Source organism: Micropterus salmoides, unplaced genomic scaffold (assembly GCF_014851395.1).
Source record: "Micropterus salmoides isolate LMB-PRFRI ecotype aquatic unplaced genomic scaffold, ASM1485139v1 Ms_hic_scaffold_4, whole genome shotgun sequence".
Lineage (NCBI taxonomy): Eukaryota > Metazoa > Chordata > Actinopteri > Centrarchiformes > Centrarchidae > Micropterus > Micropterus salmoides.
Window position 1 is genome coordinate 35,283,497 of NW_024043372.1, and position 14,205 is coordinate 35,297,701.

General features: G+C 39.3%; 1 protein-coding gene across 2 annotated transcripts in view; it reads left to right on the forward strand.

Annotated features, from left to right (window-relative positions):
* The window catches only part of ptprga (protein tyrosine phosphatase receptor type Ga), a 466,997-nt gene that overhangs the window by 286,077 nt on the left and 166,715 nt on the right, over positions 1 to 14,205 (forward strand). For both annotated transcript variants that reach the window (XM_038695933.1, XM_038695935.1), the window contains exon 4: positions 4,371 to 4,553. In XM_038695933.1, coding sequence (XP_038551861.1) covers positions 4,371 to 4,553 — 183 coding nt within the window. The remainder of the gene's footprint in view (positions 1 to 4,370; positions 4,554 to 14,205) is intronic.

Consider the following 14,205-nt stretch of genomic DNA (forward strand, 5'->3'; position numbering starts at 1 on the left):
AAAAATGAGAGGATAAAAAGACATGTTAAGTCAATTTTATTTATAGCCAATATATATAGATATATAGCCAATATCACAAGTCACGTTTGCCTCAAGGGCCTTTACAGTCTATACAGTACACCATCTATCCTTAGACCTCAGGAAGAAATCCAGAGGAAGGATCCCTCTTCCAGGATCAACAGACATGCATTATCTGTCATGTGGATGGAATAGACCAACATAGATTTACAAAGTTTGGACAATCAGGATTGGCATATATAGAAAAGATATCCGTTTGGCAGAATATTTGCTTGACACGTGCCTTAGCCTATCACACCGAGTCGTGGTTGTTGCCACTTGCTCATTCCCGCTCAACCAACGCTCCACCCTCTCAGCCCAAATTAGGTTATTTCTAGCTCAAGACAGCAAAAATATAAATGTAGCTGTATATAAGTCCATATGCACCAGTACTATCCTACTACAGAAAATCCATGGAATCCACAACTATATTTACATATATTCAGTGTTACTGATAAATGGTTGACCATCTCCTTATTTCAGTTTCATTGGCAAATTCAAGGGCTGATGGAGTGTAGCATCGGGTTAAACACTCACATTTGTATAACACTGCTCTAAAATACACTTGCTTCAAGTCGTTTGTGACAATACGACAGCACAAAGAAGAGCTTGACTTTTTAAACTGGTGTAAGAACAAATTTGATGTACTTGTACTTTACTTGAGTATTTCCATTTCATGTAGGGGTGTGGAAAATAATTAATTCATAGATGCATAGAGATGCGGACCTGGACAATTCTGAATTGATTCACAAATGTCAATGATCGATTATCTAAAGGTTAATTGATAACAAAATGTTGTTGCAGACTGCGGTCTGGAAACTGAACAGGAAAGCCAACAGGTACTCAAATTAATAAAAAATGCCATTTTTCACAGTGCCTGGTGCTCAGTACAAGATTACAATAATCAACTTACAAGACAAGACACAAACATGTAACTATACAAGACCAGACAAAAGAGCAGATTTATTAATGTGGTTTGGCTGGAGCATTGTAAAGTGCATAGTTCAACCTGTATCTGACTTTATACTAATAACAGCAGCATCAGAAATGAAAATAACAACAAGAGTTCAGTAATTATGTTATGTTGCTATGTCAAGTTAGCTACATTTATAGGTAGTAACGTTAAATAGCTGCATGTCATTTTTACCTACTTGGTGGGATCATTACAAATAATTGGCTTTAAAAGTACTCACACAGTGAGAAAAAATACATCTTGATCCTATTCGTTTTACCATCGCATCATAGCCCTTATAATTGTAATGAGGTGCCCATAGATTCCCACCCCTAGAGGTGATGCTTCATGATATCAAATCGATGACATGATTGACAGGATAATCGTAATTTTCTGTTCCACTATATTTGTCTGAATGTTAAAGAGGTGGTAATATGCTCATTTTCAGGTTCAAACTCCTATTTATGGGTTGTACCAGAACAGGTTTACATGGTTTCATTTTCAAAAAACACCATATATTTTGTCATACTGCACATTGCTGCAGCTCCTCTTTTCACCCTGTGTGTGAAGGCTTCGTTTTAGCTATGGAGTGATACATCTTGTCTTTAAATGTTGGGAGTTGCACATGCGCAGTTCCTAGTTAAGGACTACTAGCCAATCAGAAACAGAGAAGGCGGGCCAATGAGAAGCCGGTATCGTTTCAGCTGTACATGTTGCCGACCAGCTTGGCAACATAGACTGGAGCAAGAGTTTCAGAGTGGGGAGTTATTAATCTGTAACAAAAGTATCTTTCATCCATAAAGTTTTAACTGAGCTCTGTCTCTACATCACAGTAAAAACTTTATTGACTGCCTGGAGGGTAGCTAGTGTTTGGAAGGGAGAGGAGAGGTGTGTGCTGGGGCTCAGTGTTTTTCCACCGGTGTTTTTGAGGGCGTGTCGGACTAGCCGCTTGGCGAGCGTTATATGACGCACGTTTTGCTTTCATCCCTGTGACTTCACAGGGATGAAAGGGAAACAGCTGGACTTTTCGCAGTTTTCAGAATGAGTAAAAAGCAGGGGTGAGGCAAAACGCAAGACACAGAGCAGAGATTCAGTTCAGGGAATTTTAATCCAAACAAATACCAGGTTCTTAGGCTTACAGGCAGTAGACTGGAACATCCAAATTGACAGAAGGGTTGTACAGCAACAGGCAGACAGAACACTCTTCTAAACAACATAACTGAGTGTAAACACACTACAATGACTGGACTGAACAGAAAAACATATATATATATATGTGTGTGTGTACATTTTTTTTTTCATGTATACACAGGGACTAACGAGCAGGGCGGGAGCAACACAGATGAAAAGGATCAAGGCTAACGAGGCAGGAGACAGCAGGGGGGAACAGAGAGGCAGGCAGAGTGATTACTGGGGGAACAGACATAAACTAAAACACAGAACTAAACCAAAGATACAAGACAGGAAAGATGCTAAGAGAGCAAAACAGAACATGCAAATGAACCATGGAGCAAACAAGGCTAAATAGAGAACACGAGACAAGGAACAAACCAAAAAAGAGAAAACATGGACCAACTACTAAACTACTGAAGTCTAAACTAAACAGGACAGCAACAGGGAATCTAACGCACGGTATAAGCAAACAAAACAAACAGGGACCGAACTAATAACACAGAGTGGATAAGGGAGCCAAGATAACAGGATAACAGAACAAAAACAGATTAACGCAGGATGATAATAACCAAACTGACAACAAAAACAGCAGAGCTCACAATAAACACAGATTGGACACAGGGCAACAGACAAGACAGAAACCCAAAACACAACAAACCAAAATAACAGATTATCAACTGACCAAAAACAACTAAAACATGGCCGACAGGCAGAATGTGACAGGACTACAAACGAGCTGTTTTCAGGCAGTTCAGAGCAGAGTTTTCTGTGGGAGATGGGAACTCCCTTTGGGCTGGACTTTGGGCTTTTTCACTTTGCAAACCTGTTACATGCACAAAAAAGATATATAACTCAATAAAGGAGAGGGAAAAAGCCAAAAAGCATAATACCACCTCTTTAAGTTACTATTAGGTAATTTTGTCTCTAAGAAACTGAAGGATTGATTGGCCTACTGTAAAACAGTTATTGGACCCAAATACAGGGCAATAGTGGGAGTTAAATTCAGTTTGCAAGGTTTATTTAACCACAAAGTCCAACCGAAGGCAGTATTCCATATAAGTAACAGAAATCCAGAAACACAGCAGGATAATCCTGTGTTCCAAACACAGAGCATGGACAGAACACTCAACTAAAGATCAATCAGACAGAGACTGAACAGACATGAGGGCTCTATATACTGACACAAACGAACAGGTAGGGGGGAATCTCCAGGTGCAACACATTCAGGAAAATCGGGCACAACAGGAAAGAAAGCTAGACACAGACTACAGACACAGACAAACTTAAAACAGGAAACAGGCAGACGCACAGACCAAAACAAAAAAAACAGACCCTGATATATAATATACTGTATATATAATAGTGACAGCGAACATTAAACCCAATTAGTACTTTTCCTTTTAAGACTTTTAAGTACATTTTACTGATAATAGCTAAGGATGCTTCTTCCACCACTGTCTATCAATATGTTGTACATCCCTGCAAAACTGTACAGCTCTTTCATTTAAATAACATATTGTCATATCATATTGTACTGTACTGTGTCACATGAAGGGACTAAAAATCACTGCAGCTCACTTCCTGATTGTTTAGCTTTAATCTCTGCTGTCTAAAAACGTCACCGTTCATTCCTCTCTGTCCTACTTGTATTACAGCCACGTCTGAACTAGCCTCAGCAACTCCACTTGACTCAACTCACTGACACTCAGCCCATTCTGTCCAGCTGGTGATGTTTAACCCTTGATTGTCTATGTTTTATGGGAATTGTGTATTGTGATAAACCCCCAAAGCAGAAATATTAAATTAACAATATATTGCATATATTACAAAAAACCTTCCCTGTCTAGACAAACTGAACGCACTGCATGAGAAGATTTTATTTTATGTAGCATGTCACAAAAGGCACCATGGGACACATCCTGGCTTCATCATAATGACATTTTGGAATGTTCTGTTTACCACATAAATGGAAATGCTTTGCTTTTTTTTCATAATGTTTATTCTGTGTGCAATGTTCAACTGAAACTCAGATGACTTGGCAGTGCACACTATCATTTGTTTTCAGAGGACATGAGATTGTTCTGAAATGTAAATTTTCGCTGGGGTATCCTTCTAAAGCAAATTTAGCTGCACATCAAATTGTATCTTTCTGTTGATGAGACCTTGTTGCATTTCCTGTCTTCCTCAGGTATGTATGGGCCCGACGAGGGCTGGGCGTCAGCCTACACAGAATGCAGAGAGAGAAACCAGTCACCAATCAACATTGTGGACCAGGATACCAAAGTATCCGCAGACTTTCAGGAACTGACACTGGAGGGCTTTGATACGGAATCTTCTAATAAGACATCTATGAAGAACACTGGCAAAACAGGTAAATCCACTCAGACAGTCGCATAAGTACTGACGTTGAGGGCAGGCTGTGAGTCCGTGGCGCTGATCATCGTGGAGTCGTTGTACTGTATGTCTGTATGCCCGTGTGACTGGGTATGGTTGTAACATGTAACATGTAACAACACCAATTCCACCAATTAGAAATAAGAAAGGAGGTGATCATTTCAGTATTTACCTACTTCCTATCCGATCAGGCATGGTGGTTATCAAGTCTGCAAACAGTTACATTCAGAATATACAGAGAAAAAAAATATTTTGAGATCAGAAAGTACTTTTTTTAATAATAATGATAAAATTGTTTGACTTATATTAGATTGAAATGTAGTTTCTTAGGCAACATGTGATGCATTTTTTCCTTTCTAATTTCAAACCGCTATGCTAAAACAGCTAGCTAAACAATGACTGACAGGGGTGGGGTGGGTTGTAAAACTTCTTTAAAAAGTGCTATACATTCAACTATGGACTTTCTTGATTTTAAGATTTTACAGAGTGCCCTTTGCAGTCTGGGCCCACCAAACTTGCACTCCAGGATTACTAGCATTCATTTGTCTGCACTGTGACCAGTACTTCCCATTCACATGTTGTTCACATGTTGGCGTGTGCATCGGCACTCGATCTTTTCCATACTCGCTCTCCGCCTGTGGAGAGGGCAGAAAAATTGTTACAACTTACCTCATGTTACATCCTACGCTTCCTAGACTGTAGAAAATGTTGCCAGTGAACATTATCAACGCAGCAATAACATTTCCTTCAAATCACATTTGTCAAAATTATTTAGTAGTCTGTAAACATAAACTTAGGGCATACATAGTACATAGATTGCTGAGATGTGGAACATGGCAGCATAACTAAAAAGTACTCCCTGGCTCAATTTTACTGAACTTACCATAGTTGTGTGCTGAAAGTTGCCTTCTGCAATGAAGGATTATGGCTTCTGTAGAACACCTAGAACACCTTTTATTTTTGTTGGCCAACTTTTGTATTGAAACTGAGTATTTTTTGTTTGCTTGCTGGGATCCAGAAGAGGAGGTTTTTGTTGAGATATGAACTCTTGCAGAGATCTGAACTGAGATAAGGACTCAGTCGTTGGTGGTTGAACTATGGATTTTGTATTGCACACCTACTGTTATAATACACCGTGGTGAACATTGTGTTTCTTGTCGTCTGTCGGCAGCCTACCTAATGATATTAAATGATATCCTCCACTGCTCATCAAGCAACCCATTTAATTCTGTATTTTTCCACTCTGCTTCCTTCTTATCATGTCTGACATATAGGCTACAGTGATAATAATAATATTGATCGTGCATCTTCAATTGAAATACCCGGTTGTTAAGTAAGTCTTGTACTGAAAGACAACGGTTCTTTTCTGCATGTAAACATGCATGTAAAGTTTTTGTGTAAATAAACTGAACATTGAATTACAACCTTATTTACAGTAAATTAAGTGTTATTCCTTGATTTAGCACATACATTTTTAAAAGTGGCAGATAAAATTTATTAGTGGCAGTGAAAAAAAATTATTTTCAGACCCTGGTACAATGTTATCATAAATGATAGAAATGACGGGGAAAACACTTAAAAAAAGATCCATGGTGTAATAAACCTGAATTATTGTATTGATCTTTTTTAAATCATGTTTCACTTGTTATTGAGCATCACATTTACCAAAATTAAGATATTGACATGTGGTCATAAACTCCAAATCAGCCAGTCATGTCATGTTTTTCAAAGAAATTTTGCCAGTTGTTTATGACAGTAACTATAGTTTTTAACTATATATTGCTGCCCATGACAGGCCATAGTGCTAAGAAAGTGAAAAGCTGAAGAGTGACACCTCTAATAATCCCAGCTCATATTGGCAGTTGTTCCCCCACTGGTGATTACAAAACAAGACAGGTGCAATATGCAGCAAGTCATTTATGATGAAAATTACACATCCCATTTTCATTCAGACATGGTGCACCCGTATTAGTACAAGTGCCATGGCAGGTGTCACTGCCTGTAGGATTCAGCACTGGGCCATCTGCATTCGGCTTTCTTGGCATCTTGAGGAACCCTCTTGTCAGCCACAGGTATTTTTCACAATTCCAGGTTGTCACTAAGATGGATGATCCTTTCCCCTCAGTGGAGAAATGGAGTTGAAAGGCTTTTGAGATGCAGAAGCCTCAGGTGGTTGGCATTGCTGTTGACAGCACTTTGACTGCAGCCCAGAGCACAGCTGTGTGTTCAGTACTAGAATGTTTTACATCACAGAGTTAGCTCAATCAAGGATGTGTGAGCCATATGTGATGACACATTGCCAATGTGTAGGTTTACTGTAGTTTCACTGAGCAGATTTTGTTATGCAAACTATATGCTATTAGCCTTAATGTACTGTGCCCCCGGGAGCACAATGCACTGCAGCTTAAGAAAACACATATAATTGGCAAAACACAAATTAAGAAAATATCTTTCCCAATTTAACAACACAGTCACAACACAACACACATTGAGGAAAAGTGCTGCAAATACAGAAAACACAACCAAATGCAGAAATGTGCTGCAAATACAGAAAACACAACCAAATGCAGAAATGTGCTGCAAATACAGAAAACACAACCAAATGCAGAAATGTGCTGCAAATACAGAAAACACAACCAAATACATAACTGCGCTGTGAATACGAAAAACAAAATAAAACAGAAAAGCACTACAAATACACAAAAGACAACCAAATACAGAAACATGCTTCAAATACAAAAAACTCGAGCTAACACAGTAATGCGCTGCAAATATACTAAACACAAACATATACAGAAATGTGCTTCAAATACACAAAACTTAAGCTAAGCTAATACTGAAATGCACAGCAAATACACAAAACACAACCAAATACAGAAACACACAACCCAATACCGAGACGTGGTGCAATTACACACAAAACACAACCAAATACAGAAATGTGCTGTGAATACAAAAAACAAGCTAACACAGAAATGCCCTGCAAATACACTAAACACAACCAAATACAGAAATGTGCTGCAAATACACAAAAAACAACTGGATACAGAAACATGCTGCAAATACATAAAACACAACCAAATACAGAAATGTGCTGCAAATACACAAAAAACAACTGGATACAGAAACATGCTGCAAATACATAAAACACAACCAAATACAGAAATGCGCTGTAAATGCACAAAACACAAGCTAATGTAGAAACTCACTGCAGGTAGCATAGATGACACACCGGCTGGTTTGGCCTGGAATGGACCGACCGTTCAGGAAGACTCCTGATGGCCAGTCCGTCCTTGGCTACATTGCGATTGCTATTGCATGTTGATGGATCAAACACTGATTAAATGCATGAAAAATGTGTTTGTCTTCACCAGCGTAATGCACAGGAAAGAAACAGTGTGACATGCTCATCCTGAAATAAGCTGTCAGTCATCTCCAAATGCTTCTGAGCTGCATTACAGCACATTCTTTAACAGTCACACACAGTGCAGCTCCTCGCTAACTGTCATGGCCTCTCAAGTTCTCACTGTGTGTCTCACTGTCAATGTCAACTTTAAATCTGCTCTCATGACAGGACAGAGAACTGTGCTACCAGAAGAGTATAGTGTATCAATAGGGTTTATGATGAGTAGTATATTTTGGCAAACGAAATTTTGAAAGAAAGATATCAGTCACTTGATTGTAAGATATTAAATTCTAAAAAATAAAAAAATGTCAAATACATTAAAGCTGGCATCAAATGTCTAGTCAGATTCATCATGTTGATGAATAATTGTTTTATAAATTATTGATTTAAATAAAAATAAAAAATGTATTGCTGCTAGCCCATGTGAGAGTAGCGTCGTCAGACCCACTTATACTGTGTGTTCAGCTGCATATGGAGGCTGTCAAGCAATAACCTGTTGGATAGGGGACAATTCACAATACATGTACTGCAACAATGCATTCATTCTGAATTGTCCCCTCTCAAATAGTATTATAGTAGCCTGTTTGAACATCCTACTGTAGCAGTAGCCTACAGCCTACCTTTATTGTGAACTGTCCCCATACATAATTGCACATGCATTTGAATATATAGTATTTTCATGATACAATTTGTAATATTTGCTTATTGAATTGTTGAAAACATATTCACCATCACATGATTACACACTATTTCTGATGACAAAATGTAAACACAAAATTCCGAAAAATTTTAACAGAAAACACAGAATCTGGCAAAAAATTAAACAGAATTTTGTATTTTATAGGGCCCTTTCCATGGTTTCATCGCCCATTATGTGAATGTAGCATAACTGTTACTCCAAGAGGAGGCAGGAACTTTAGCAATAAAAATGTCGAAGAGGAGCGGAGAAGGTGACGAACATTAACAGGCAAAAATTAGTGCGTTGTCTTGATGACGATGGGCGCTCAGCGACAATGGTGGTTTCAAGAGGTCGACCACACCCCTGAAAAAAATCCTAGGGGAATCCCTGGGACCCGGTACCCAACCCAGCTCCAGGACCGGTATCTACTCGCGATCAAATGCTGTCATCCATTCATTCATACAGTGTAGGCCAATAATGAGTTGCAGTGCTTTTCTTGATCACTATTTGTTCTCTGGCTATGGGTATACCGTGTATGCTACTTTGCATTGATTTGTTACTGATACTGGCTGAAGCTGTTTTGGTTGTTTGAGAGCAGGAGACAACAGACTGTGGCTTGCTTATGAGAACAACAATGTGGATGCAGTTGGTAAAAACAGGGATGTACGGTCAGGAGTTGTTACTGTGGCCACCTGATTCACTAGGTTTACAGAAGCAGTAGATGTAGGCAAGGATGTTGAATAATTTAAAAAACCCGATGCTGAAAGGGAGGCTAGCAGCACCAGACTGGCAGTGGCTGGTGGCAAATCATGGCATAGTGGTAGCTCGTGTCAATGTGTGTTAGGTTGATGTCCCAGCATGATGTGCAGTCATGTGGCCAGATACATTGTTAAAGACAACATTCTGCATCATTTATGTGGATGTCCAGTGAGCGTTGATGGTAAAATTCCCCCTAGTGCATGATATATTGATAGAGAAAGTGGAGTTATTCTGCTTGCAGAACCATGCTGGCAGTACCTACATGTACCAGGATGCATTGCGCCTAAGCTTCTGACACCATGATACACCCAGTGAGCTACTATAGCTCTGAGCAAGCTAGCTGCTGGCTCAACACGTTCTCACTGAAGACGTCCCATACGGACCCCTGGTCAAGACCCCTTGGTGTCACTTTTGAACGCACTGGGTACTACTTTTTTGAACGGTTAGGCTCTGGTGAGAGCCCCAGCACATCTGGTCACTACATGTAGCATTATATCTGGTCACTACATGTAGCACATGCATACCTGGTGACTGTAGCACTGTTGGGTTGCTCCCTGCTGTTCTGGAGTAGGTTATTTCTTTCTTTGCCTTGTAAAAATGCTGTCTGAAGAGACTCCTGCCCTCTGCTCTTCCTTGCTGCCACTGTGGGTGAATGGATCTGCCTTGAAGGGCCAATAGTGGAGAAATTAAACTTGTGAAATTGTGGCTCTGGAACTCCATCCACAGTGGGACTCTGAAAAAAGAGTAGACAAGTAGACACAGAGGCAGGGAAGTAAATTCACAAACCTAATGATTTAACCACCAACTACATCATGCCTCTGCTCAGACCATCCGAAAGCTGTAGTGTTCATCTGTATTCTCATTGATACCTTCTTTCTTACACATCGTTATATATATAGGATATTATATGCCAAATGTTCTGGGAAAACACCCTAGAATGCTTGCTATTTATAAAGCCTTGTATTTAGTAGTTCCTTAACGCTCAGGCTGTCTTATACAGTTATCACAGTCAAATGTCAACTAACTGTCAAAACAGTTCCACAGAGGAAACAGTGAGCAAAATTAAAATTATGGCTCATGCAGCTGTTTATGATTCCCTGTGGTTCAAGGCATGTGGTGTCAAAGAGCTAATTTGCATTCTAGTTGAGAAGTGAGGGTGACAAAAATAGTAATTTTACCTCTGTAGTCTACCGCTGCCTCGATTGGTAAGTTTGTGTTATTGTGTGACTTTGGTGTTTTTAACCCTTTAATTGGGTTGGGATTGGTGGGAATTACATTCACAGATTGATTTTTTTATAAACAAATTCTTATTGATTTTACTGATTATCATGAGAGCTTGACAGCTTCATCAAAAACATTACGTAACGTTGAATTAAATGGTGTTCCGTTGGGAGACCTTACTTAACAGTGAGAAAAGTATAAATCCAGTAATACAGAAGGGGACATGATAATATAGATAGTAACATAATGGTAATAAGTAAGATTATTATTTTTTTAGGGAGTAATAACTAACTAGTAATATATTACAATTTGTGATTAACTTGCCCTACACTGATTATGACTATCTGACATGCCGATAATAATCATAATATCAGTGGTGGAAAAGCGTATTCCCATTTCATGACACTTTATACCTCCACTCTACTTCTACATTTTAGAGGGAAATATTGTGCTCTTTACTCCACAATATACATTTTCCAGCTATAGTTGCTTTTCAGAAATGTATTTACATACGAATCACATGATCAGTTGATACTTCTTCCACTACTGAAAATAATACACTGTGGTAGTAAAATGTATACAACCTTGTGATTTTAAAGTGAGAGAGATGATGCCCAGGACCATTCCATCACTTACAAAAGGGCTGTATGGGACATGTGGTTTCCCAGATTGCAGTTCAATTCAATTTTATTTATATAGCGCCAATTCACAACAGCAGTTATCTCAGAGATTAGATTAACCATGGGGAAACTACTCCAGTCTGTCAGAAGTGAAAAACTACAGTATGTTACTACTCTAGAAGTTAGAGTAAATTTATCACTATTCTTTTTAAAAACTAGTGAAAAGTGACATATTTGGCTTTAGCATCCTTAAACATTTAAAGCATTTAACAAGTCAACCCCTGACTTTATGGTTGCTCTGATAGTAAACATTATCACAGTGTGGCCATTAAAGTTCAGAAGGGTTGAAGAAGAAAGTATCCCTCCGTGCTTGCAAATTCCCTTAGCAGTCTTGTTGCTGTACCCATTTATGTTGTCAGTTTTGGGAGCGAATGTCCTGTCCACCTCTAAGTCACTGCATTAGGAGCGGGTGGCAGCATGTAGCTGAAAAGTGAGGCATCCGTTTGTCTGAGTGCAGGTAGCTCAATCAGGCGTGGCGAACACATTGTGTGTTGTCATCCCCTGTGGGAGTGGACCAACCAGCTGACCTTCGGGTAGAGGATCTCCAGCACTGACACCCTCTAGCATAAACAGCAAGATGACAGTGAGAGACACAGATAGAGCGAGAGAAGATGTCATCATTGCAGTCAATATGAAATATTCCCTGATGCCTTTGAGCAGAGTGTCTCCAGGGATTTAGGAACTCAAAACCCTTGAGGCCACCCAGGTTATTCGGAGAGAAAAAAATAAGTGATGGTGATGATGGCCACCTGCAAAATAAGAAACACAGCAGAGCAAATTTAAATGAATTTGAGATACCACAGCATGTAGAGAGCCGTGTAAAAATGCTAACAAAAACAACAGCTGTGAAACAAAATGGTGCTCAGCTTCTGCTCTTCCACCGCTACATAATGCATGGCAAGTAAGACAAATGTCCGGGCATTTTTGCCACAAATTATGTATGGATTCTGCACTGTTTCTAAATGACAAATGATCCGTGGAGGGATCACCTGGTGGAGATGCTGCTAAATGCTGTGATGGAGCTGTGAAGGCAAGCAGGACGGGGCTGGATAATCCCCCCACCTCCTGCAAAGACATCACTGCAGTTTTCTTCAGTGTGTAACTTTAACTGCTTGACTTTGAATGTGGAGGTAACAACAGAAGTTCAAAATGGGTTTTGGCAAAAATGCGTTTTGTGATCCTGGCATACAGTACATACCCAACATCAACTACAGCAGTTTCATGTACTGAAATATGACTATACCAACCAGCCTGTAAAGAAGAATATCTGCAACTCCATCAATCTAAAAATAAAATAACTGAAATATATCATTGGGTTATAGACTATTCAGGACAGCTCTATTTGAAATTTACCTTGTGCGTTCACGCACAGTTAGTGGGAGTTTTGATGTCATTTTAAGGACCTGTATATGATTAAAGTTATGACATTACATTTCCTCAGAAGTGAGGTCTCATTATTTGATTGGATATTTTTCTGACATTAAATATATTGGACAATTAAGTATTATTATACTGGAAACACCATTGTGGTGCTATTTGTGTTGTCCTTATCCCTTCATCGCATGCTTTAATTTAACTATATATTGATCATTACTTGATCATTACTGACTGGCAGATTGTGGCCAGCTGGGTGCAGGGTAGTCTGTTTCCTCAGTTCAGCTATTCGTTCCTGGTTGGAAAATGGCCTTCCAAGTGTGTGGCTTTTGCCATGCAGCTATGGAGATGGCCATCACGAAAGCCCCCCTGCCTGGGGGTGGCACATTTTTTGGAGGATATTGAAAACCCATGCAGTACTGTTACTAAACTCCCTCTGGAAGAGCCCATTCATTGAGCCAGGAGGTGGAGAAATCTGCATGTGATGCGATAGCAGCTCTTCCTCCACCTGCCCAGTTGAGGGAAGACAGACACGTCTCTAAAGAGAGCAAGAAATGCCGACGGCCTGTCAGACAGATTGGGTAAAATCAAGGCTCAGCGTTCTGTCTGGCACAGTCCCAGAGCTACATGACCCAACTCCCATGATTGGCTGCCTTCATATCGAGATCAAGATCAATTTTATTTTCCCCTAAGGGAAATGTGTCTTGCGCATCAGTGCTGCACAAGGCTGAAATAACAATAAGTAACAAATATGGACTTCACAATCATACACATCATACAGCCTGTACCATACATTTACAGTTTATTACTCAAGCATCTGAGACACTACCTCTATCAGTAATTGATGACTAAATAAGTAAAACCTGAATGATACTAAAACCACTGAATGATTCTGTCCAATTGCACTTGAGCTCATAAAATAATGAACAATAGAACGAACAATAAAATAACTACAGCCGCAAATTCTAAAAATATAATAACTCATTTAAGATCAAGATTGTTATGGAATAGCAATCACAATCAATATTAAACTTTATTTCATAATACTAACAATAAAATGCTAGAAGTGCTTCAAGACAGCTTGTTTTGTTTATTAAGGAGAGCTATGGAAGTAGGGATGAAGGACAGATCCAATCTGGTTTCTGTAAAAAGCATTCCACAGAAACTGCATCACTTCAGTCAGCTGACTCTATGCAATACACAGTTTTGGTTCTCTTGGACCTTTCATCCGCTTTTGATACTGTTGATCATAATATTATGATAAATAGACTCCATGATCTGGTTGGGATGTCTGGAACAGTTATAAAATTGTTCTCATCCTACCTTTTTGGTAGGAAGTTTTAGTGTTTATGTAAATCAGATCATGTCTGAAACCTCAGGGTTGTTGTGTGGGGTACCTCAGTGTTCTGTCTTGGGACCCATCCTGTTCCTTTTGTATATATTTCCTCTTGGACAGATAATCACTCAATTCACTGACATATTTTACCATCTGTATGTTGATGACATTCAA